Raw genomic sequence first — 26815 nt, forward strand, 5'->3', positions numbered from 1 at the left:
ACTACCACCCTCTACTGACACTTTGAAGCAAAGCAATCTGTATACTGGCCCAAATGTAAAAACCCCAGGCCAGTTTTTTTTTTAATATTCTTCTTTACAAGTGTATGCTGGGGATAGGGTTGTTAAGGATAGGACGTTTTGGAGGACATTGATTCATAGGGCCACCATGAGTTGGAAGCGACTTAACAGCACTTAACACACACGGTCAGGAGGGAAACGTACGGTACTTTGCACAGTTTCATTCCCAAGCGTTTGGGGGAAAAGTCCAGAATAATAATGTTGTAGATACGGAGCAGATGAAGCTGGAGGAGGGAGGGCTGTGATGATTCAGTGGGAGGAATAAGAGGGGTTTGTCCAAAGGCATGTGCTCTTGGACTAGGAAAATGTGCAGGTGTGCTGCAGTGGTCACGCTTCATGTGCCAATCAAAGCACGCATGCTGAGCATGCCCGCTGCAGCCCCAAATAAATCTAAAACTCACCAGCCACCCTTAAGGAGGCCTCAGCTGTGTGTAGGTTCCCCTTCTAAAATACTGGCTTTAGTGATGTTTTTGGGGGGTCCGTTTTGACTTTGATCGTTTTATTTCTTTCTATTTAATTCATTTCTTAAGCTGCTTTGAGTCATTTATTCAGCATGTTTGCCCACAAACACATTTCCCTTAGGAAACCCCTGGAAGAAATTTTGTTAGTCTTTAAGGTGCTGCTGGACTCTTGCTCTTTTCTACGGTTCCAGACAGACTAACACGGCTACCCATCGTGATCTATCCCCTAGAAGACTTAGCTGCTTGGGGGGCTCCTTGTCAAGGGGCAAAAACACATGGTTGTTTAAACTCCTTTATTCCCTGTTTCAGCCAGGATTCAGCCAGGATTGAACGCATGCGTTTTCGCCGAACGTGTGTTCGATCCTGGCTCAATCCTGGCTGAAACAGGGAATAAAGCGACCATGCGTTTTTGACCAAGGTCTCTCCCTGCCACCTCTTGACGTAGACTCTGTCCTTTATTCTTCCCAATAATCCAGTAGTCCTTTTTGCTTCAACTTTATACTATATGATACGATAAAGTTTATTGTCTGTGGCCGAAGGCCATCACAATCCACCATACAAAACATTAAAATAACATAAAAATATCATAAAATAACATTAAAACTTTATACTATATGGTTTGAAATGTATGCTTTAACTTTCCCCAAGGATCAACGCTTGTGCATCCGCAATACCCATGTGCGGGAGGATTTACTCCATTATTTACTTTACTGTCCTCTAGGGTTGCCAGGTCCCTCTTTGCCACCGGCGGGAGGTTTTTGAGGAGGGCGGGGTTTGGGGAGGGGAGGGACTTCAATGCCATAGAGTCCAATTGCCAAAGAGGCCATTTTCTCCAGGCGAACTGATCTCTATTAACTGGAGATCAGTTGTAATAGCAGATCTACAGGAGGTTGGCAACCCTACTGTCCACTCTATGCGCAGCCCAGGGTTAAGTTTCTTGATGGGCTACCAGTGGGTACAAACCTCTGAAAAGGAGAAAATAATATTCTTGTTGTCTGACTCCAGTGAGTATATATCTCATAGAACATCATTGTTTGCTCTGGCAGCAAGGAAAAGAAGGGCGAAAGAAGATAGCTCTAGAGCAGAATTCCATAAATGATGTTGTTTTCTGTGGTTTATATCAATGTTAATCCTTTCTGATTTTATTCTTGTATATGTTTCTTTTTGTTTATAATGTGTTACTCTGTGGATGATGTTTGGCGAAGGCCTACGGACACATACAAATAAATTTTACTTACTATATTTTAACTTAATACTATGGGTATGTGCATTATATGTTGTTAGCCGTCCTAGGCCTGGCTTTGCCAGGAAAGGGTGGGGTATAAATCAAATCAAACAAATAAATAAAATAAACTCAAGCCTGCTTCTCCTTCTCTCCTACAGGCCAGTCATCTCACCATTCTTCATAAGTTCGCAACATGAGGTTCTTTTACAAGACTCTGCCGGTCTTCTGGATGCTGTTGGAAGGTATTTAGACATTCACACCCTGTTTTTATTCCTACGGGGACACAAAGCAGCATACCACACCCTCCTTCCACTTTATTATCATAACATCAACCTTGCGAGGTAGGCTAGGCTGGTCCTGAAAACAACAGCACGACAGGCCCAAGATCACCCAGTGAGCTTCGATGGCAGAGTGGAGATTCAAACCGGAGTACCCCTAGATCAGAATGTGGCATGCAAAATCTCTCTGCTACATTCTCTCTGCTCCACCGGCCCAGTTTGTGTACAGTAACCCTTCCCACTGGTTTTATTGTGTATACACTACCTCCACCCATGTCTGTCCGGGACTAAGAACATAAGAAAGGGAATGTTGGGTCAGACCAAGGCCCATCAAGTCCAACAGTCTATTCACACAGTGGCCAACCAGGTGCCTCTAGGAAGCCCACAAACAAGACCACTGCAGCAGCATTATCCTGCCTGTGTTCCACAGTACCTAAATATAATAGGTATGCTCCTCTGATCCTGGAGAGAATACATATGCATAAGGACTAGGTATGCATCATGACGACGAGTATTCATTTTCACTAGTAGCCATGGATAGCCCTATACTCCATGAACATGTCCACTCCCCTCTTAAAACCTTCCAAGTTGGCAGCCATATCCTGGGGCAGGGAGTTCCACAGTTTAATTATGTGTTGTGTGAAGAAATACTTCCTTTTATCTGTTTTGAATCTCTCACCCTCCAGCTTCAGCAGATGACCCCGCGCTCTTGTATTATCTCTCCATAGCATGCATAATTTTATATACCTCTATCATGACTCCCTTTAACCACCTTCTTTCCAAGCTAAACAGCTTGAAGCATTTTAACCACTCCTCATAGGGCAGTTCCTCTATCCCCCTGATCATTTTGGTTGCTCTTTTCTGCACCTTCTCAAGCTCTGCAATATCATTTTTTAGGTGTGGTGACCAGAACTGTACACAGTATTCCAAGTGTGGTCTCACCATAGATTTGTACAGGGGCAGTGTGATAGCAGCAGTTTTATTCTCTGGTACTACCAAGGGACATAGCATGCTGAACGCAGTCCCCTTGTGGTGAAATCTACCAGGTGTTTGACAACCTCCCCTGTATTGCATTCTCACGTTTTGAGCAAAAACAGGTCTTTGGTAGACTGCTGTACATATCTGGGGGCGGCACGTCACTCACTGGCTCATGAATTGCACAGACCCTGGAGAGTGAATGTTTCAGCCAGCAGTAACATAAAATAAAGCATGAATTGCAAGGCCAAGCAAACAGGAATAATTACAGAGAAAGGAACAGACCCTCGGATATATGAAGGAGGAGACTAAGGACAAATGTGAGCTCCCGGCCCAATCCTACCAATTCCCATTGTAGCATTCAGCTTTTCCGATCGCAACACTTACAGAGATTATGAACTGAAAATTCCCCAGAACTATGTTTTGAGGGTCATTCACAGCTCTTTGCTTTATCATGCCATAAAAGGCTATCATCCCTTCCAATTTTTGATAACAGTGTTATCTCTAGGACCGCAGGTCCTTTTTTTTCTCTTATTCAGGTAACCTGCAAATGAATCGACACCTGTATGTATGAATCTTTCTATCTTTTATTGAAAAAGGAAAAGATTCTTTTTTTATTAAACAAGACAGAGTACAATAAAGAACTAAAATGATTGAGCCTCCACAGAGTGTGGGTAAACAGACAAGTACAATCAAAGATCCTAACATTATTCTAATGCATATGAAAAACACGTCTGTTAGAACAAATCAGAATTCAGTCACTTGTTCATTGCTCTTAAGGAATATCAAATAAGCCTAAAAACTCCCAATATCTTACCAAGCTGGGGTGCCTTGATAAGGCAAAGAGTTCTGGATATAAAAAGACAGCATGACCTAAATAGAGTCAAAAATGTGTGTTACAACCGAAGCACTCTTACCAACTTGGCCCCGATGTCTTATCTTATCCACTTGGATAACCTTGACCATAGGAGGGCCTTTACATTGATGCGCTGTAATGCTCTTCCTTCAGCTATATCGGAAGGGAGATATAAAAAGCTACCCTATGGTGAACGTTTATGCCCTTGTTCTGATGGGAGTATAGAGACCCTTGAACATGTTATATTTGACTGTAAAATTTATAGCAAGTTACAAGAAGCCATTGCCTCTATAATAGCCAGCTACCCAGGGAGATCTAGGGTGAAAACGCATGGTCGCTTTAGCCTCCTTTATTCCCTGTTTCAGCCAGGATTCAGCCAGGATCGAACGCACGTTCGGCAAAATGCATGCGTTTGATCCTGGCTGAAACAGGGAATAAAGGAGTTTAAAGCGACCATGCATTTTTGCCCCAGAGTAATCCGCCTTTTTAACATGCTATCAGATAAGGATATGGAGTTAACCTTTAAAGTGGCTAAATTTGGATGGCGAGCTATGAAGACTAGGCGAGCATGGGTTGAACTTAATGGATGAGCGATTCTATATTCTGTAATTATATTGACTGCAATTATGTATCTCATTTTAAAATCATTTTTGACTATTTTTGACAAGTATTTATTGGTGTATATAGTCGTTATTTTTTATTATCTATATTTCTATTTGCTGGTCTTGGACCGTATTAAAGTTATTGATTGATACCAAACTGGGGGTCAGTCTCTGCCTTCAGAACTTCAGTCCAAGGAAATCTGATTTGGCCTTCACAAGCATGCATAGTTGTTGAGAAAACTATCTGATCAGTCTCTGAAGTTACTTATCACAATCATGTGACTCCCTCTAAGTATCTGGTCGGCTATCGTGATAAGCAAAACCTGCACAAATACCTATGGTTATTTCAACAAATCATTTCAAGACATTTTTAACATAGCAAGCGTCAGCAGAAATACTTTCTCAGGCTTAGAAACTGCAAACTAAGGATGACATAACCGGCAGGTGTCTCCTTATACTGGGAATGAGACCATTGGTACTGCGAGACCATCATGACCTCTCTCTTTCTTTTCCGAAGGGGTTTTCGCTGGGCCCTGGAGTGCCTGGATGCCCGAGAACATCGCTGCCCTCGAGGGCACCTGTGTGGTCATCCCCTGCCGCTTCAACTACCCCGAAGAGCTGCGTCCGTCGGCAGTGCACGGCATCTGGTACTTCAACAGCCCTTACCCCAAAAACTACCCTCCGGTGGTCTACAAGTCCCGCACCAACATTGTCCACGAGAGCTACGTTGGGCGCACCCGGCTGCTGGGGGACCTGAACGCGCGCAACTGCTCTCTGCAGATCACCCGCCTCAGCCCGGAGCTGACCGGCAAATATTACTTCCGTGGGGACCTGGGTGGCTACAATCAGTACACCTACTCAGAGCACTGCAACCTCGAGATTATCAGTGAGTATTGGGGGGGGGGGGAGAGACGCAGCTGGCAATATCAATTCTGTGATTGACTTCCTGCCGTTATTCCATCTGGCCTCACTGATGGGACTTGGGAGCTGGGAGGAGAGGGAGTTTCCTGCTTTATCTGAATAGAGGAACAGTGCAGGGCTACTCAATGGAGTGGGAACCATGGGAGGGGCCCATGGCCCAGTGGTAGATCATCTGCTCGGCATGCAGAAGGTCCCAGGTTCAATCCAAGACATCTCCAGTTAAAGGGACTAGGCAAGTAGGTGATGTGAAAGACCCCTGCCTGAGACCCTGGAGAGCCACTGCCGGTCTGAGTAGACAATACTGACTTTGATGGACCAAGGGTCTGATTCAGAATAAGGCAGCCTCATGTTTGGGGAGGGGCTGTGGCTCGGTGCTAGAGCCTCTGCTTGGCATGCAGAAGGTCCCGGGTTCAATCCCCGGCATCTCCAGTTAAAGGGACTAGGCAAGTAGGTGATGTGAAAGACCTCTGCCTGAGACCCCGGAGAACCGCTACCAGTCTGAGTAGACAATACTGACTTTGATGGACCAAGGGTCTGATTCAGAATAAGGCAGCTTCGTGTGTTCATGTGAACACAGCCTAGAGCTCTGTCGGTTTATGTCGAACACATGAAGCTGTCTTATCCTGAATGAGATCACCCGTCTGTCAAGATGCATACTGATCTACTCTGATCAGCAGAGGCTGTCCGGGTTCTCAGGCAGAGGTCTTTAACAAGACCTACTACCTGATCTGTTTTAAATGGTGACGCCAGAAATTGAATCTGGGACCATCTGCATGCAGAACAGATGCTTTATAACTAGGGTAAGATCAAGAGTACTGAGTAACCTTTCTTGCAGGGAAGACTATACTGTGTCACTGAACTTCTCATTGACAAAACCCTGATAAGTTTCTAAAAAAGATGAGTAATTAGTGGTACATGTAGAAAAGAGCAAGAGTCCAGTAACACCTTAAAGACTAACACAATTTCTGGCAGGGTATGAGCTTTCGTAAGCCACAGCTCACATTCAGACACAGCTAGAATGTGAGCCCATCTACCCTTAAGTAGAGTAGAGTGAATTAGACACACAATGGTTTTTTATGCATGGGTACTTTCACTCATGTTCGCTCCCCCGTCTGTCTCAGTTGTTCCTTGGAGTTAAGCATGAATTTTCCGTCCATCAGAGATGACCTCGCGGCCAGCCCTCACATATCCCGGGGCTTTCCATCCCTCTGTTAACCCGATTCTTCCCTCTCCCCTGAGCTCAGCCTGCTTGAAATTCCCATGCATAAGGCAAAGCACAGGACACAGAAGCCTGGTTTCTCTCACAGCAAGTAGACAGCCAATTACAAAGCAGCATGTCAAGGGGCGGGAATTCAAATACTTCCTGCTTCCTCAGAGTTCTTTCTGAGCAGAAGGCTTTTAAAAACGAGGGCTGGCTTCCCCTCTCTCCCCACTGTTCCTTTCAAATAGCTCCGGGTTTTGGTTTTGTTCTTAAAATGCTCTTTAAATGCTTTTTTTATGCGGTAATTGGGTTTCAGGGGGTAGGAACTTTTCTCTCACTATAGCCAATTATAAAGCAGCATTTCAAGGGGCAGGGATTCAAATACTTCCTGATTTGAGCTTGGAGACTACTGGTGCATAGACTCCCAACAGGAAAGTGTGGGGCCAGCAAGCAACGAACCTCAGGTAAAACTCCCATGCGTAAAAGACCATAGGCAATGTAAATGTCAAAAGCAAGTAAATGACATTAGCAGGCGTGATTGGGTTAGAGGTGATACAAAGTGGGGTAGTAGGTGTGGAGAAATTAGCATTGGTGATGAGACAGGAATCCCAGATCTCTATTCAATTCAGGAGAATGCATGGTCTTGAGCTTCACTGTGGTGGATGGTCAGTGTTTAGACCCCTAACAGGGGTGAAAGAGCAGCTTCTCTAAGTTCCTATTTCTTTATCATCCCTACAACCCCACAGACAAACCCACCATTGTGACCCCGCCGGAAGTGGTGGAAGGATCAGAGGTAGAACTGCGCTGCGTGGTACCCGACAACTGCCCCGAGATGAAACCCGTCGTCTCGTGGACCAACCACGAGGGCCTGGCCGAGTACTCGGTCTACGGGCAGGTGGAGGAGGAGGGCAGCACCTGGTCCCTCATTTCCATTCTTAAGTTCCTACCTTCGCGGGAGAACAACCATCAGGAGTTGGGCTGCAGGATCAACTACGTCAACACCACCTTCGAGTTTGATGCTGCCGCCACCCTGGATGTCAAATGTGAGTCCATGTTGCTAAGCGACTGTCGCCAAGGCAACCCACCATCCTGATGCTGGTGGCCTCACCTGAAGCATGTAGTTCAGTGATCCACAGTGTAGTCCCCTTGGGCGCCGTAATCCCCAGTGTGGTACCCTTGAGCGCCATAGTACTCACTGATGGGTTCCCAGGCACCCAACTGATTCTTCCCCCAAGCTCCTCTTTCTTAAAGCAAAAAGCCTCTGCTGGCTATCGTCCAACTCGCTGGATCAGGAGGTGTTTCAGAAGACCTGAGGAGGTATCATCTTTGGGTTTGCAGGAAGCACCCTTTTAGAAACATCTACCACCATCAGTAGAGGAATGCCTTGGCTTCAAACCCCCCAGGCCATTTATGCAGGGCTGTTTCCCTCGTGGTCACCCCACCGACTGCTTTGGGGCTTCTTTTTGATTATGCATGCCTTTCCTGACCGTCAGAGGTCGCCTCGCTCTCCCCATGCTTTTCCACGTGTTTTGCCCATGTTTTCCAAATGCTCTTTTAGCCAAAATCTGGAAAACATGGGCAAAATGCATGGGGAGTGTGAAGTGACCTCTGACGGTCGAGAAAGGCATGCATAATCAAAAAATGAAGAAGAAGAAGTTGCTTGCCTTCTTGAGTGAATAGCTTCTTCTGAAATGTAAACCAAGACCCCTTAAAATATGGAAAGATCCTGGCTTTTCTAAAATGGGAGCTTTCAAACTGTGTTACCAGAAGACCTTAGGGTGCCTTCAGGATGTTTTCATCAGGACTGGCAAAAGTACTTCTTTACTCAATGAATAATTAAATTGTGGAATTTGCTGGAAGGAGGAGGAGGAGGAGGAGGAGGAGGAGGAGTTGGTTTTTATATGCCGACTTTCTCTACCACTTCAGGAAGAATCAAACCGGCTTACAATCACCTTCCCTCCCCACCCCCACAACAGACACTCTGTGAGGTAGGTGGGGCTGAGAGAGCTGTGACTAGGCCAAGGTCACCCAGCAAGCTTCATGTGTAGGAGTGGGGAAACCAACCCGGTTCACCATATTAGCCTCCACCGCTCACGTGGAGGAGTGGGGAATCAAACCCGGTTCTCCAGATCCAAGTCCACCGCTCCAAATCACCGCTCTCAACCACTACACCACGCTGGCTCCTACACTCCATCCAGAAGGAGTTAGCGGGGGTGCCCGCAGGGAAACAGCCCTGCATAAATGGCCCCAGTGTTTTGTAGTAGCCTCTCCCCAGCAGCTGTTTTAAGGTGGTACCCTCTACCGTGCCTCAAAATTGTAAAAGCGCCCAGTCTTAACAAGGTTGAGGAACTCTGGTCTAATTTGTCCCTTTGCAATGCATTTTTAAAGCAAGTTTCTAGCCCTAACTGCTGCAACATATCCAATGCTGACCTCTTCTGCTTTCCTCTGCAGACATACCCCGTATTGTGCAAGCGAATGCCTCTGCAGAGGTAATACAGGGCTCACCAGTGGTATTGGTGTGCACTGTGGACAGCAACCCCCTGGCCCTGATCTCATGGCTCAGGGAAGAGGACGTCCTGTACGAAGCCCTGGGCGGGAGCCTCACACTGCGCATCGAAAACGTCACCTACCTGCAGGACGGCATCTACACTTGCGTGGCCGAGAACATCTACGGAAAGGAGAACCATTCTCTGGCCTTGACTGTGATGTGTGAGTGAGCCTCCCAGCACCTGGGGATGGGAGGTCTGATTCTTGGAAGAGAAGTAGGGTGCAGTACTCAGGGTGGGGGCTGAGATGCTGATTGTGCGGTATTAATCCTCCAACAGCTTTGCCGAGTGACCAAACTTGCTGATATCAATGGCTAATGCGCTTCGTAGGATGGCTGTACACTTCTCCTTTCCCCCTCCCACTTTTTTTGGATGTTTTGAATTGGGTTCCACTCTGAAGCAATTATTTGAACTGGCTTCCGTGGGGCTTACTCCTACTTGGAAAAGCCAGGAATGCCGTCATTTTGTCATACTATTGCTCCAGAACCGAGGCTTCTGGGATGACAATAGTGATGCCATTAGTTCTTGGGATCTCCTATACATACAATGCAAAGCCTACCATGGCCTGAAGACATCCGAAGGCAGGGGTGTCAAACATGCGGCCCAGGGGTCACATCCGTCCCCTTGAGAGCTCTTATCCGGCCCACGAGCCAGCCGAGGCAGCCACCTCACCCCCCCCCCCCCGCAGTCCCAATCTGGGCTAGCAATGCAAGGCCCGGCCTGACCAAGGGACATTTATGTCATATCTGGCCCTCATAACAAATGCGTTCGACCACCCCCACCCCCCATCCTAAGGGATGCTAAAGCTCTCTTCTCGCACTGCTTCTGTCTCGCGGGGTGCAAATACAACATTGGTCCAGCAATCTTCTGAAAAATGTTTTAAAATTTGGGATTCTTCTTTGCATTGCCATTAGGATAAAAGATGCACATTTCCCTTGGCCTTTCCCCCCTTTTGCAGATGCCCCCTGGAAACCCACAGTGAATGTGTCAGTGGTGGCGGTCGAGGGAGATCCTGTGACCATCCTCTGCAGCACGCAGAGCAACCCGGAGCCCATCATCACCATCTTCAAGGAGCAGAAGGTCATGAAGACTGTGGTCTATAATAACCAGCTGGCCCTGGAGTTCTCATCTGTGACACACGAGGATGACGGCGAATACTGGTGCATCGCTGAAAACCAGTTTGGCCAACGTGGCAGCGCCTTCAACCTGACCATTGAATGTGAGCATGAGCCGTAGGGGTTCGTTTGAACACCAAAGGCACTTAAAGCAAGGGAAACGATAGCAAAAGGGAGAGGGAGCGTTAGGACATGTGCAGAATGCCTCTGCACACTGCTTGATTAAGCATGGAGCTGTATGTCTCCCCACCTCGTCAGTGGGGTGTAGTGGTTAAGAGCGGTGGGCTCTGATCTGGAGATCCGGGCTTGATGCCCCACTCCACATGAGCGGCGGACTCTAATCTGGTGAACCGGGTTGGTTTCCCCGCTCCTCCACATGAAGCCAGAGGGGCTAGTCACAGTTCTCTCTGAACTCTCTCAGCCCCACCTACCTCACAGGGTGTCTGTTGCGGGGAGGGGAAGGGAAGGTGATTGTAAGCTGGTTTGATTCTCTTTAAAAGGCAGAGAAAGTTGGCATAGAAAAACCAACTCTTCTTCTTCCTTTCCCTGGGGCTTCTGGAGCAACAGGGACTTGCAATGCTGGGCAGTCCATTGCATAAGCATTGTTGCTTCACCATGAGACCAGCAAGGTTTCTGATTGGCTGTGAAGATTTTTAAAAACCTTGCTTTGGCAGCATCTGTCAGCACAGTGCAAGGGTCTTCACAGTGTGACTGAAGGTAAATTGTGGCGGAGCTGCATTGAAACAAAACTTGACTTGACTTGAAATTGTGGCAGCCATTTTGCGGCAGCCATTTTGTGGCTGGCCCCGCCTCCTTCAGCAGCCATTTTGTGACAGCCATTTTGTGGCTGCCCCCACTTCACTGTGTCAGAATCCCAAAAGTGCCCACAGGCTCAGAAAGATTTGGCACCCCTGCTTTAAGGTACCCGTAGAGGGTTACCTTCGGCAGGAGGTTTCTGTGGCAGCTGTTGGGATTGCGCGCGTGCGCTCGCCGACGCAGTACTTCGGGTTTACAACTAGTGGTCTAAGGCTCAAATAGTGGTCTAAGGCTCCTCGCGAGGTGGCACTTCCGGTTATAAACCGGAAGTGCCGTGTCGGCGGGCGCGGGCACGATTTCCCCCTGACCCTCAGGTGGTCGGCAGGCAGAGGGGCAATTTACCAGGGGTTTGCCCACCACCAGCGGGCACCTGGCAACCCTAGGTACCCATGAGGTTCCAGTTTAATATTACCACCACAGACTAACTTGCTGTCCTGTCGGAACTGTCCCACTTCTCTCTTTCCTCCCCGGCCCTTCAGTTGCCCCCCTGATCCTCCCCGAGTCCAAGTGCACGGCCGCCCGGGACACGGTGCAGTGCATCTGCGCGGCCAAATCGAACCCGGAGGCCATGATCGTCTTCAAGCTGCCCACCCGCAACGTGACGGTGAACGAGACCGACCGGGAGTTCGTGTACTCGCAGAGAACCGGCTACACGGTCACCAGCATCCTGACCTTGCGGGGGGAGGTGGACTCTCAGCTGTACATCGTCTGCTCTGCCAGGAACCTCTACGGCACCAAGGACCAGCAGCTCCAATTCCACCACTCCAGTGAGAGCCCCCTACCAGCCGCAGACCCGCCTGTCTATTATAGCTTTGTTCCTGGAGGGCCAGCGCAGTGGAGTGGTCAAGAGCGGTGGACTCTAATCCGGAGGACCGGGTTTGATTCCCCGCTCCTCCACAGGAGCGGCGGGACTCTAATCTAGTGAACCGGGTTGGTTTCCCCACTCCTGTGCATGAAGCCTGCTGGGTGATCTGGGGCTAGTCACAACTCTCTCTGAACTCTCTTCCCCCCACCTACCTCGCAAGGTGTCTGTTGTGGGGAGAGGAAGGGAAGGAAGTTGTACACCGGTTGGAGACTCCTTAAAGGTAGAGAAAAGTAGGGCGTAAAAACCAACTCTTCTTCTTCTACTACATGAAACTGTCTTATACAGAATAAGACCTTTGGTCCCATTAAAGTCAGTATCGTCTACTCAGACTGCCAAAGTTGGGTCAGGCAAGTGTGTAGGGTAGTGGTTAGGAGTGGTGGACTCTAATCTGGAGAACCAGGTTTGATTCCCTGCTCCTCCACATGAGCGGTGGGCTCTAATCTGGTGAACTGGGTTTCTTTCCCTGCTCCCCCACATGAATCCTGCTGGGTGACCTTGGGCCAGTCACAGTTCTCTCAGCCCTACCTACCTCACAAGGTGTCTGTTGAGAGCCAATTTGGTGTAGTGGTTAGGAGCGGTGGACCCTAATGTGGAGAACCCGGTTTGATTCCCCGCTCCTCCCCTTGAGCGGCAGCCTCTAATCTGGTGAGCCGGGTTGATTTCCCCACTCCTAACTCAAGCAATGCCGTAAGGAAACGGCACCAACAGGCGCTACAAGCACTAGACTTGGCTAGACGCTCCCTCGTCGCGCCTCAAACACCCACCTCGCCTATTCTTTGGCTCTGCTCTAAATCCCATCCCAGCTTTTCCCCATTTCCTCCCCTGCAGGATCACGAAGGCCTGATTGACAATCTGGCGCGTGTGTCTTTTTTTGGTCTTTTTCAGACAGTCTGATGTGGGCAAAAGTCGGGCCGGTGGGAGCGGTTGTCGCCTTTGCAATCCTCATAGCCGTGGTGTGTTACGTCAGCCAGACCAGGAGAAAGTAAGTTAGTGTTGTGGTTGAGACCCTCAGGGTTTCTGCTAACAGCAGAGCCAAGCAGGGGGGAGAAAGAATTGCAGTCTCTGCCTGCATTTGACAGAGCAGAGCTTGGAGGGGGCCGTGGCACAGTGGTAGAGCATCTGCTTGGCATGCTGAAGGTTCAATCCCTGGCATCTCCAGTTAAATGGACTAGGCAAGTACGTGATGTGAAAGACCTCTGCTTGAGACCCTGGAGGGCCGCTGCCCGTCTGAGTAGAACATACTGACTGTGATAGACCAAGGATCTGATTCAGTGCAAGGCAGCTTCATGTGTTCAATAACCTTAGATGGTGTTCCAGCAAAGGCTGAACTAAGGCTTTAAGTACTCAAACAAAGAGGTGATAAATTCAAGCCCTGCCTCCCTGGAGTAGACTACTGACACTTAAAGGTGCCGTGCCTGGTTACAGCAGTGAGGTCGGGCTATGGCTCAGTGGTACAGCATCTGCTTGGCATGCAGAAGGTCCCAGGTTCGATCCCCAGCATCGCCCGATCAAACAGTGGGTGGTATGAAAGACCTCCGCCTGAGACCTTGGAAAGCCTCTGCCGGTCAGAGCAGACAATACTAACCTTGATAAACCTTTGGCTCAGTAGAAGGCAGCTTCGTGCAGGTTGCAATCCAAGATTTCACATTCAGCTATCACCTCACAAAACTGTCCTTAAGGTTCCTCTATGAAGTTTTGGCACAATGTGTTCAAGGAGTCATCTATTTATTTAGAATCTGACGTGTGTATGTGTGTGAATTTACCCACAGATGGCTCCTTCACATCACTTTCAGGACATCCAGGATGCTGCAGGGCTCCAGCATCTCCTTCCCTTCGTACATGATCGATTAGTCCTTCGCTTATACCCTTAGTGGAATTTTACAGCTCAATCCACAATCCAATTACGTGGAAGTAATTGGTTTTAAAATGATTTTGGTCCCACTAGCCGTCACTGAATAATAACCCCCCAAAAGCAATCAAACCTTGAATTGTCTGCCCATCAGTGACTGCGAGCCAGATTCTTTGAGAAATATGGGCAAACGGCAAAATAATTAGGGATTTGTAAACAAGAGCGAGATTTGACCATTAATCCTAATTGCAGGTTGCCAAATTGCTACCAGGCCTCCATTATGAATGGGCGCTGATCAAAGCGAGCGGTTACATAAGCCGCCCGTTTAATAATTAAACAGCTGACTAATTATTGATCGCCCAAGATTGAAAACCCAGAAACTCGTGTTAAGTAGACGAGGCACGTGGGTGTCTGGCTAATGACATCCGACGGACAGCCGGCTACCCAAAGCGTCCGCTGGCCACGATCCCCCTTTGTGACCCGAACCTTTTTTTCATTCCCAGGAAAAACATGAATGAAAGCTCAAGCTTCATGCAGACAGAAAACCCTCCCGTCATCTACAGCGGAGACTGCAAGACTCCGGGCAACCTGGAGAAATCAGAGGTACTCACGAAAGGAGCAATAGGCGAGGCAGAAACTCCATAGGCTGGGAATGAGAAAGAACAGAGGGAGCCCGCGTGGTATAGTGGTTAGAGTAGGTGGTATTGAACTCAACTCTTACAAGGGCTGGCTAGGACATCAATGTCACTTGGTCAGGCCGGGCCATGCCTCACCAGCCCAGATCAGGAGTGGGGAGTGACTGCCTTGGCTGGCTCGCGGGCCGGATAAGAACTCTCAAGGGGCTGGATCCAGGGCCCCGGGCCTTATGTTTTACACCCCTGCCTTAAACACAACTAATCGGCCCCTCTCCGATTGGGAGATTAACATATAATGAGTAGTTTTCTTATTCAGGCCTTATGTTTGACACCCCTGGGTTAGAGTGTCAGTCTAGGATTGGGGAAAGGCCATGGTTGAAATCCCCACTTTGCCCTGGAAGCATGCTGGACAACCTTGAGTCAGTTGCTTACTCTCTCAGGTTAGCCTACCTCGCTGGGGTGTTGCGCGGTTAAAAAGGAGAAGGAGGGAACAATGTGGTCAGCTGCTTCGAGTCTCCTTTGGGGAGAAAAGCAGGGTAGAAATATATATTTTTAAAAAAAATGAAATAAACAGTATTTACTCCTAGGAGCCATAAAGACCCAATCCCTGCTCATGGAGTGCACACATGCGCCAAATGGCCAATCCAAAGATACCTCCTCCCCCCTCCCCGATCCTTCAATCAAGCCCTGAGACCAGGGTGTCAAGCTTAAACCTGAGTTTTGGAGAGGAGTCAAAACTATTTTTTTGTTGCCCACGATTCCTACGTTCTCACAAGCACAGCTTTTACAGAGAAAAGGGAAATGAGTTTGGGGTCAAGGGATAAAACACAGAGGGAACCACATGGGCTCCTTTGGTTTTAATAACTGGGCAATAGGGAGAATCAATCCAGCACCGTCTCCGTTTACGGTGGCTCATTTTGGCCATGACACCCAAATAGTAGTTTTGCACTAACCATCATTTAGAAGTTTCCAAGGGTAGCCATGCTGGTCCACTGTACAACAGCTAGATTCAAGCCCAGTAGCACCTTAGGGAGCACCTTGGAGGGGCTGTGGCTCAGTGGTAGAGCATCTGCTTGGCATGCATAAGGTCCCAGGTTCAATCCCCGGCATCTCCAGTTCAAGGGACTAGGCAAAGTAGGTAATGTGAAAGAACTCTGCCTGCGACCCTGGAGAGCCGCTGCCTGTCAGAGTAGACAATACTGACTTGGATGGACCAGGCAGCTTCATGTGTTCATGTGTTCAACAACATTTTCTGGGTATAAGCTTTAAAGAGTGAAAGCTTAGTCAGATACATCAGAAGATAAAGAGAGCTCTGAGTCTCGAAAGCTTATACTCCGAAAATCTTGTTGCCTCTAAGATGCTACTAGACCCGAATCCATCATTTACAACAAAACCATGGTTACAGCTTCCACCCATATAGGTAAGCCATGGTTCAGACTGGCTAGTCTGGTGTTGTTCTGCATCTGCTCAGCGCTGCAGATGCAGCTGACGCTCTTAACGATGGCTTGTCCATTGAGACACCATCCCAAACCATTGCTAACACAAACCATGGTTACCAAACCACTTCAGGCCATGGTTTCTGACCCTGGTTTGGTGGCTGATCACAAACCAGGGCTCATGCATTGGGACAGCCTGCCAAACCATAGTTTGTTTTACTTAACTGTAGTTTGGGGTGGTGTATGGTTTGAACCAGTGCTGGAAACAGCTGCAGCAAGCAACTTTTCCTTGTTATTTATGGATTGCACTTATATCCAGCTCCCCCTCCAAAGAACTCCTGAGTTTACAATTCCTGTCTCCCATCTGGGCAGCCTATAGGGGCAGATCTGGATGGCTGTTGTGGTGTAGTGGTTAGAGTGCTAGGCTAGGGCTGGGGAAACCCAGGTTCAAATCCAAAACCTGCTATAAAACTTGATGGAAGAACCAGTTTAGACCAATCTCTCACAGTCTAACTCAAGACAGGATAAAATTGGGAGAGCTATGTAAGGGGTCCTGAGGTCCCTGGAGGAATACATGAAGCTGCCTTGTTTTGGTCTATCAGGATCTCCTCTGACTGGCAGCAGCTCTCCAGGAGCTCAGGCAGAGGTCTTTCACATCTCCTGCTACCTGAAGACCCTGTGGCACAGAGTGGTAAGCTGCAGTACTGCAGTCAAAAGCTCTGCTCACGACCTGAGTTCAATCCCAACAGAAGCCGGTTTCAGGTAGCTGGCTCAAGGTTGACTGAGCTTTCCATCCCTCCAAGGTCAGTAAAATGAGTACCCAGCTTGCCGAGGGTAAAGTGTAGACAATTGGGGAAGGCAATGACAAACCACCCCCTAAACACAGTCTGCCTAGTAAACATCGGGATGTGACATCACCCCATGGGTCAGTAGTGACCCAGTGCTTGCACAGGGGACTACCTTTACCTTTTACTACCTGAACTCGAGATGCCGGGGACTGAACCTGGGTCCTTCTTCATGCAAAACAGATGCCCTGCCACTGAGCCACAGGCCCTTCCCAAAGGAAAGGCAGGATAAAAATGTACGGGCAGATCGGTTTGGCTTCTCCCACTGAGTTGGGTTCTGGGCTTTCAAGTTAATCTTTGAGCCTCTGCTTTCGGAGTTTAATGGCCCAGCAGCACCTTTCCAAGCCGAGAAGTTGCCCTCGTTACCTGGCAATAAGGAGGTTGCCCGTCTTGGGGGGGAATCTCCCTGTGAGGCTGCCGTAGCTTAGTCTTCAGCAGTTGGTCCCAGGATTACATGCCAGGGCCTGCCCAATTTGGAAAATCGAAACCAGAATCCTCTCAGAACTTCAGGGGTACGATCGGACTCTCTCCCTTTCTCTGTCACCCCAAAACCACCACCTCACCAAGCCTCACGGCCGGGCTGGTTCTAACACCAGCCAGGGTATACTTTCCCACTCTGGACACTAGTGACTGCTCTTCCTTTTCTGATAGTCTAAGGAGATCTGCTCCCTGGAGAGCCACTGACCCGGGCAGGTAAGTACAGACTCCCCTTTCGGTGTGTCACCTTGTGGTCGCTTTCTGTGTATGTGACGTCTGGGTCTGAGGAATGGAAGCTTTCCCATGTCGTCCTCCCCCCGTGCTTCCCCTTTGCTTTCCTGAGTAATGAGGAATTTGGTACAGCTTTTTACAACAGTGGTCCCCAGGATGGGGAGTGGACGCCCCTACAAAATGGCTGCCATGGGGGGGACCAATCACAGAAAGTTGAAAGCCTACAATGGGGGCAGCTATTTTCAAATGGGTGCACCCTGCAGACGCAGAGAACCTACCGGTTCTTCTGAAGCCCCTCCTGCTCCAAAGAAGAGGAGGAAAGCCAGGATTGGCTCTTGGCAATGGGCATCAGGAAACCCCAGTGGGCACCCTGTTGGGAATCACCGTTTTATAGGGACCTTAAGGGGCTCTGGAGGCTTATGGCATCTTTGTGATTGAGCAGGCGTGACGAACGGGACAGAAGCAAGCAGCAGGCAGGCAGTTCTAGGCCTCTTTATGCACGGGTTGTTTCCGTTGGATATGCTGCTCTCTCGATGCACAGTTACTGTATCTGCAGTCGAATTCTCCAATCACTTTGCACAGGGGTCTAAAACTGATCAACACTCGCTGTGAAACTGACCAGATAAGCAGCCTCATAGGTTGTTTGTGATTATTTCCGCCTTCTGGCTAAAAAGTTCCATTAGGCTGAGGTCTGAAACTGACCAACACTCACTGTGAAACTGACCAAATAAGCAGCCTCATAGTATTCCAGCTTCGAGGGGAGGGGTTGGATAAAGAGGAAAGGCAACTGGGAGGGAGAAGCGAGAATGGGCGTGGGGAGACAACCCCAAATTGACAAGTATGCACAGGACCAGCTTTCGATTTGGGATCGAGGCAGACACTAAATTCGGAGTAAAACAGCATCCACAAAATGCAGGGAAAACGCAAGGGGAGAGCGAGGTGACTTCTACAGGTCAAGAAATATATGCATAATGAAAACAAACCCCCAAAGTACTCGAGGCTTGGCGGCGACGGAAACAACCCGTGCATAAAAGGCCCTAGTCTCAAAAGCAACCTCAGCACCCTGGAATTCAAAAAATGGGTTTCTGCCAGCCACATAAAGAGTGATTTTGTTCCACTGCACTCTTTCTCGATAGGTCACCTGACCGGCAAGCGGTTGTGACTTAGGCTTTTAGAATGGCCAAGTGCACATCAGAGTATTGCTATCCAAGATCAAACCTTGCCCATCCCTGTAAAGGGAGGCTTTGCAGAAATAGGATAAGCTCAGTTCACAGTAGCAGTCCTCCCCGGCAGCTGCCAGCTACCTAGAGCAGTGGTCCTCAACGAGGACCCACTAAGATTCAAGCATGTGTCAAGAAAGCATGTGACATCAGAGTCAGGTGTCAGGAAGAGGAGGAGACAGCGTTGTTGCATCCCCCACATCTGTAATTTGAATGTGATAACAGCTGCCTTGGTTTGTGTACCTTTCCCTTTGAAAACAACCTCCTTCCCTAATCAGTCCTCCATTACCAATACTCACCGTAGGGCAAGAACAGCTCAAAGGCAGCTTTTGGTGTGTCATGTGTCTCAATTGCTTTTGTCAAACCAATGCATCTGCAGTAAACATCTGTCTCAATTGCTTTTGTCAAACCAATGCATCTGCAGCAAAACCGAATCAAGGGTTTGTGGCGGGGTCCCTACCGATGTGTGCCTTTCCCGGGTGCTGTCCCTTCGTCTTTGTCTTGTGTTTTCAAAAACGAGATCCTCCAAAGACGATTCTCTTACGTCGCTCAGAGCTGGTTCGACCGTTCAAACAACCCAAGCGGCGAGGGTAGCAAGATTTTTAAGAGGGGCCGGCCCGAGGAGTGTGCGGGCTGTCCTCGACAAGGGCCAGGGCTTTTTCGGGCCCGGCCTGGTGGAATAGTCTCCCTAGTGACGTCGGGGCCCTTTGGGACCGAAAAGAGTTCTGCGGGGCCTGCAAAACAGAACTATTCTGCAGGGCATACAACCGAGGGCAGCCGTGAGCTTTCGCATCGTTGCTGGCCTCCCCATCTCTCCCCCCCCCGCAACCTCCTGCTATCTGTGGGGGTTAACTGTTTGACCAGTCCCACAGTGGCTACCACTGTCCTTTTATACAAGTGCCATCTCGATATTTTATAGCTGTTATGATTGTTGTGTTTTAAGGGTGACATTTTATGATTTTATGTGGTTTTAGATGGTGTTACTTGCCCTGAGCTTAGGGCTGCCAACCTCCAGGTACTAGCTGGAGATCTCCGGCTATTACAACTGATCTCCAGCCGACAGAGATCAGTTCACCTGGAGAAAATGGCCACTTTGGCCACTGGACTCTATGGCACGTTTTTTGTCCCTCCCCGCCCCAAACCCCACCCTCCTCAGACTCCACCGCAAAAACCTCCCACCGGTGGCGAAGAGGGACCTGGCAACCCTACCTGAGCCTGGCCTGCTGGGAATGAGGGCGGGCTATAAATTTTTAAAATTAATTAAATAAATAAAACAGGACAAAGCTTTCAGCCCGAGATCTCTTACAAAGTTATTAATGAAGTTGGGGCCGCTCTGGGTTGCTGTGAAGAAAACGGGCAAAGAGAAGGGCTCTACCAGTGGCTGTCAGCCACTATGGCTAAATGGAACCTCCATTTGGGGGGCAGTGTACCTCTGAGTGCCATTTGCAAAGGCGCAAGAGTAGGGGTAGGCTTTTGCAACCCACTTGAGGGCCCCAGAGGGACATTTGGCGGGCTACAATGAGAGACTGGATGCTGGACTAGACGGACCTTTTGACTGATTCAGTGGGGCTTTTCTTATAAAGGAAAGGGGGAAATGTTTTCCTCTACCTTGAACTCTCGGTATACTGCAATTCCATATTTCTGGCAGTGCCAGGGCTTAGCTCCAGCCTCGGGTTTTAATGTTAAGACTCAGTCCTGGAGTTAGGGTTGCCTCCAGGTGGTGGCTGGAGAGCTCCTGCTATTCCAACTGATCTCCAGCCGATAGAGATCAGTTCCCCTGGAGAAAATGGCCACTTTGGCAATTGGACTCTATGGCACTGAAGTTCCTCCCTTCCCCAAACCCCACCTTCCTCAGGCTCCGCCCCAAAAATTTCCAGGTATTTCCCAACCCGGAGCTGGCAGCCCTGCCTGGAGTGTTGGAACAGACAAAGTGCCCCTGAGCAAGTGCAAAGTATATTTCCCTCGGTAGTGAGGATCTGGAGGGAAGGTTTTTCAGTTCGATGGATAGTGTTTCCAGGCAGATTTCAGCACTGCCCCCATTAAAGTAGCTAATTCCCATTAAACTCAAAATAAACAGAAAGCCCATTTGGGGAATTATATCAACTATAAAATTATACATCCTGCAGAAATCACGCAATAAAACTTGCTATGAATCATATTTCTTCAGGCAGCAGGTGAAGGCTGTATGCTTCAATGCCCCTTTATGAAATAAAAAAAAATTCCTGCCATCTAAAAAAGAAAGAACGCTCAAGGGTTTGTATGTGGGGTTTGTCATTTGCCAACAGTCATGCAAGATTAGAATAATATTTGATTGGTTGTTCCCTACCCCGAGCCCCACTGTAGTAGGGGAGGGGAGGGATATAAGCCTAAAATATAAATAAGTTTAAAAAAATCAGTCATCTATCTGCAGGGAGTTTTTAAAAGTATTCAGACTTGTGGTTGCCCCCACCCCATCTGCAGCCTGGAATGCTATGGTCTAGGAAAGGGATTACTGCTTAACTCAGGCAAATATATAAACTAACCAAAAGTGAAATCATTCTAGAGGTTCGGCCAGGTTCCTCTTCTTCAGAGGTCCTTGTTACTTCCCACCTATTGCCCTCCCCTTCCACAGGACCCCCTCTTTCTAGTTTTTCAGCACTAAGGCTGCAATCCTGAAGGGGGGGCAAATCTTGTTAGGAGCCGGTGGGAGCCTGCGCTGGTGTAGGTGCCACTTTATGGAAAAGAGGCACCTACGCCAGCATCTGGGAGCCAGAGAGCTCCACCAGCCCCCACCGCCGGCGCAATCCTAGAAGAGAACGCCCACACCATCGTGCGAGAAGATGTTCCCAGGGCGTTATCAGCCGCGGTCAATCCCACAGATTAACGGTCTCGTTCAGGGTCCGCACTGACGTCTCCTTCTCTCTCCTGCAGTACGGACGCCACCCGGGCAGCGACAAACGGCTCTTGAGCAAGCGTGAGGACCTGGGCATCGACTACGCCAACATAGACTTCACCAAACTGCCCACCAAGGATAGCTACACCCTGACGGAGGAGCTGGCTGAATACGCCGAGATCCGAGTCAAGTGAGACTTGCTCCCCGCAACCGCGGCCGCTCCCACGGATCTCCAACCATTGGAACTGTAGTAGTCTAATGACACCCCCTCGCCAAGCCAGCGGGCCCAGCTAACCCTATCGGTCCTTCTGAGATGAGCCAGCCCTGTCCGCTGGCTTCATCTGTAAACACATGCCACGATGCTCCCGCTTTTAAGACCCTCCCCCCATGTGTTATTTCTGTTCCCTTCAGGACACATACTGAAGATCACTATAATGTATATTTATGAGCACCCCTTAGTTGCCCACTTTTCAACGTATTATTTCGGCGACACAATCAGGGTGATTACGAAACAGTAACAGGACAGCCGTATTCCACGTCTTGCAATCCATACCGATTTCCCCCTTCTGCAGTTCCCCAGTCTGCATTTGCAAGGAACGGGAAGCTGTCATTGCTCCCAATTAATGCTGAAAAGGATATTAACAAATCCAGAATAACAGGGTGATCCGACATATGTACCCCCTCTCATTCCACTCAAGAGCACCTTTCTGGCATGTGCTTGTGGACGTGGTGGATCTCTGTTGGCACACACGGGACCGGTTCTAGCACAGCCCAAGCCGATTCCTACCTGCTGCAGATCTGTGGTCTCAGCAGATCTCAAAATATCCGTTTCACATTCCAGGCCCAGTTTTTAGAAAGCCCAAAGTCTTGAAGGTCAAACTTTGATGCAGAATCCCAGACACATGAACACATGAAGCTGCCTTATACTGAATCAGACCCTTGGTCCATCAAAGTCAGTATTGTCTACTCAGTCTGGCAGCGGCTCTCCAGGGTCTCAGGTAGAGGACTTTCACATCCACTACTTGCCTAGTCCCTTTAACGGGAGATGCCGGGGATTGAACCTGGGACCTTCTGAATGCCAAGCAGATGCTCTACCCCTGAGCCACGTGCCCTTGATTAGACTAGCAGGAAGGGGCTTCGGAAAAGCCAGGCAGTGAAATCCAGGCAGCATCGCTTGTGAGAACTCCTTAAATAACCAGTGAAGCCCTTGAAGTATATGCAGCTAGGTACACAGCTGTGACGTCCTACCATGTCAGTCACTGATTTACTATTTGGCCTTGGTTTGAAAGTTGTTTGTTCAAAGTTGTTTGACTTTCAAAAAGCAATTTGATTGGGGGGAAAAGAACTGGCCCCATCAGGACAGCCCTCTTGGGCATGTCAAATCATCGTCAGCCGATCAGTCTTGGATCGCGCTGGAAGATAGGAATGCTTTTCATTAAGCATTCCCCTCTTGGGTAGGAAGTGACCGGAAAGTGAATAAGAAAACTCATTCTATGTTAATCTCCCAATCGGCGAGGGGCCGATTAGTTATGTTTAAAGCAGGGGTGTCAAACATAAGGTCCGGGGGCCACATCCGGCCCCTTGAGAGCTCTTATCCGGCCCGCGAGGCAGCACCCCCTCCCCAGTCCCGATCTGGGCTGGCGAGGCATGGCCCTGCCCGACCAAGTGACATTTATGTCATATCCGGCCCTCGTAACAATTGAGTCCGACACCCCTGGTTTAAAGGCTTGGGGTTCGTGATTCTGGCGCTTCCGAACTGAGGCTCACGAGTACCGGAAACTAACCACGGTGAGGCACTGAAATCCTCTGAAATGGATGAGTTTCCAGCATGCCAAAGCAATAGCGAGAGGAGATGGAACAAGATCGGATCAGATCTCTTGTGGCTATTGAGGGCCTCACATTTCTTTCGCCCTCCTTGGAGGAATGGCCTTTGTGTCTTCAGAAGCAGGTCTGAAACACAGCTAGTCGGTAACCTCACAAGCAGATCTGCGCCTCTACGAAAGGGGACCCGAAGGTCAAAGTAACACAGAGAGGGCTAATTCACACATTCATGAGAACACAGGTCCGGACGAGGGTCTCCCCCCTGTATCTTTTGTAATAGTCACACTTGAGCTGCGGGTTTTCATCCTTTTCCACGTTTTGTGAATGTGATGTGCATGAAAAAAAAACTTCAGCCTACCACCACCACCGCTTTCTTGACCTGAAACTGTCCGGGGTGGGGGTTCTGTTTGGGCACCTGGGGATAGCTCAATCCCTGTGCTGGGGTAGAGAGCAGCAAGGACCATTTGGGTTGCCAGCTGCTTCACAGACCTATGTCTTTAAATTGTGTAGATTCTATGCCTTTAAAAAATCAGATGTGGGGCACTTTCCCCACCCCCTGTTCTCAGGGGCAGAAGGGCAGGCCAAAATGGCCCTGTCCCCCCACCCCCATCCCCAGGCTGAAAGTGAGGGCCTCTGCCTTGTGGCATGGGATCCCGTTCACCTCGCCAGCGTGGTGTAGTGGTTAAAAGCGGTGGTTTGGAGCGGTGGAGTCTGACCTAGAGAACCGGGTTTGATTCCCCACTCCTCCACATGAGCGGCGGACGCTAATGTGGTGAACTGGATTTGTTTCCCCACTCCTACACACGAAGCAAGCTGGGTGACCGTGGGCTAGTCACACGCTCTCAGCCCCACCTACCCCACAGGCTGTCTGCTGTGGGGAGGGAAGGTGATTGTAAGCCAGTTTGAGTCTCCCTTAAGTGGTAGAGAAAGTCACCACATAAAAACCAACTCTTCTTTTCCTTCTTATCACACCAAGTGAGCCCCGCCACCTAAGCCCGCCTGCTCTCTCTGAAGCGAGGGCCGACGGTTAAGCGTGCCCACTTTGTGCAGAGCGGGAGCTTCTGACCACCTTGCAAGCTGAATCTGGCCTCACTTAGGCCCACAGGTATCCCTGACGTGAGGCTGTGGCCCCTCAGGCCATTGGCCCACCAGGACTTTTCCCAGTGGCTATAATGGCCAGTCCACCTCTGCCTGTTCTCCATGGCCTTTTATTTATGGCTGTTTCCCTCGTGGTCACCCCCCTGACTGCTTCGGGGCTTTGCTTTGATTATGCATGCCTTTTCCAACTGTTCAGAGGTTGCCACGTGGCCAGGAGAGACAGCTTAGCGTAGTGGTTAGGAGCAGTGGACTCTGATCTGGAGAAATGGGTTTAATTCCCCATCCTGCCACATGAGCGGCGGACGCTAATCCAGTGAACCGGGTTGGTTTCCCCACTTCTGCACATGAAGCCAGCTGGGTGTCTTTGGGCTAGTCACAGTTCTCTTAGAGCTCTCTCAGCCCCACCTACCTCACCAGGTGCCTGTTGTGGGGAGAGGAAGGGAAGGACATTGTAAGCCGGTTTGATTCTCCTTTAAAAAGGTAGAGAAAGTCGGCATATAAAAACCAACACTTCTTCTCGTTCTCCCAGCGCTTTTCGCGCGTTTCGCCCGCAGTTTCTGGACGTTGCCAAAACGCGCGGAAACGCACGGGGAGACCGAGGCGACCTCTGACGGTCGGAAAAGGCGTGCATAATCAAAGCAAAGCCCCGAAGCAGTCAGGGGGGTGACCCCGAGGGAAACAGCCTTGTGTAAAGGGCCCACGTTAGTAACAGCTTAACCGGCTAGGTGTTAGCTCGCTATCTCGTGGCAAGTCCCACAGAGAAGCATTTATAAAATCAGGGTCCTTTTTCCACCTTGGTCTTTAAAAACCAAGGCTCCATCTCCTTCCTCTGTTCCCGTCTCCTGTATCTGTACTGTACAGAAAGAAAAATGTGGATTTTTGCTGATCAGACAAATGATAAATCATGACGGAAAGGGGCTGTCTTTAAACTGGGAAATTATGAAACAGAGCTAGGGAGGGGGTTTTTTCCCATCCCAGGGAGAGGGGTTTACAGCAGGCGCAAAGAGGTACATGCAAAGAGGGGACTGGCTGTTGTAGCTCCTGATTGGCAGCGCTACAGGCACTATCCAATAGGTATTATTTCTATTGCAATGCTGAAAACCAAGTAGATAGTTACCCAGTGACAGGAAAGAAAGCTGAATTTTCCCCCCTTCCACTTTCTTGTAACCAAACTAATTCCACCTATTGGGATCGAATCTCCTAATCCTGTTAACCCCTAACACTCTGGACAAAATTATGGTAGGTTCTATTTATCGTAAAGGTACACTTTTAAAAATGCTTTTGTTTTATAAGGTGTGGGGGGGGAGGCTGGATCTAAAGTCTGATCTAAAGATTCAGTGAGATATTCAAAAGGTATTTAAAATGAAGCGAATCAACTAGGGGTGCTGACTTCTAGGTGGGGCCTGGAGATTTTCCAGAATTACAGCTGATCTCCATGAAGATAATTCACAGTGGGTAGCCGTGTCAGTCTGTTTGCAGTAGTCAAAAAGGGCAAGAGTCCAGTAGCACCTTAAAGACTAACAAAAATATTTTCTGGTAGGGTATGAGCTTTCATGAGCCACAGCTCACTTCTTCAGATACTTCAGATCTTCAGATTCTTCAGATCTTATCTGAAGAAGTGAGCTGTGGCTCACGAAAGCTCATACCCTACCAGAAAATATTTTTGTTAGTCTTTAAAGTGCTACTGGATTCTTGCCCTTTTTGACAGCTGATCTCCAGACTACAAAAATCAGTTCCCATGGAGAAAATGGCTGCTTTGGAGGGTGGATTCCATGTAAGGTTGCCAACCTCCAGGTACTAGCTGGAGATCTCCTGCTATTACAACTGATCTCCAGCTGACAGAGATCAGTTCACCTGGAGAAAATGGCTGCTTTGGCAATTGGACTCTATGGCATTGAAGTCCCTCCCCAAACCCTGCCCTCCTCAGGCTCCGCCCCAAAAACCTCCCGTTGGTGGCAAAGAGGGACCTGGCAACCCTAATTCCCTGGCATTATACCCCACTGAGGGCCCTCTCCGGCCCTCTCCTCCCTAAACCCCATCCTCCCTAGGCTTCACCCCCGAATCTCAAGGAATTTCTCAATCCGGAGTTGGCAACCCTAGTATCAATGCCTGAGCCACAGAGAATGATTGGAAAATACCACTACGAGAATCTTTGAATAATGTTGCCGGCAGAGGACCAGCCAGCAAAAATCCTTAGACATTGGCTGCTGGAGACAGACTGCAGTTTTTGACAGCCAAACTAATGTTATCTTGGAAGATCTATGACTAATTTCTCAACATATATATTTTTTTTCTTTTACTAAATGCAGCTGTGTGATGGGGGTGGGAAACGCTGATTTGACTAGGGAATCAGCATGGTGCCATGAGAGGTTAGCTCTTCCCTCTGCACCAT

General features: G+C 49.0%; 1 protein-coding gene across 1 annotated transcript; it reads left to right on the forward strand.

Annotated features, from left to right (window-relative positions):
• Positions 1–1930: 1930 nt before the first annotated feature.
• On the forward strand, positions 1931–21738 carry LOC130475370 (myelin-associated glycoprotein-like). The gene is made up of 9 exons (XM_056847132.1): positions 1931–2006; positions 4993–5361; positions 7344–7640; positions 9049–9306; positions 10102–10362; positions 11554–11841; positions 12825–12921; positions 14292–14391; positions 21543–21738. The coding sequence occupies exons 1-9, from the start codon at positions 1958–1960 to the stop codon at positions 21696–21698; spliced, it is 1875 nt and encodes a 624-aa protein (XP_056703110.1). The 5' UTR covers positions 1931–1957; the 3' UTR covers positions 21699–21738.
• The last annotated feature ends 5077 nt before the right edge of the window (positions 21739–26815 follow it).

This window comes from Euleptes europaea, chromosome 3 (genome assembly GCF_029931775.1).
Source record: "Euleptes europaea isolate rEulEur1 chromosome 3, rEulEur1.hap1, whole genome shotgun sequence".
Classification (NCBI taxonomy): domain Eukaryota; kingdom Metazoa; phylum Chordata; class Lepidosauria; order Squamata; family Sphaerodactylidae; genus Euleptes; species Euleptes europaea.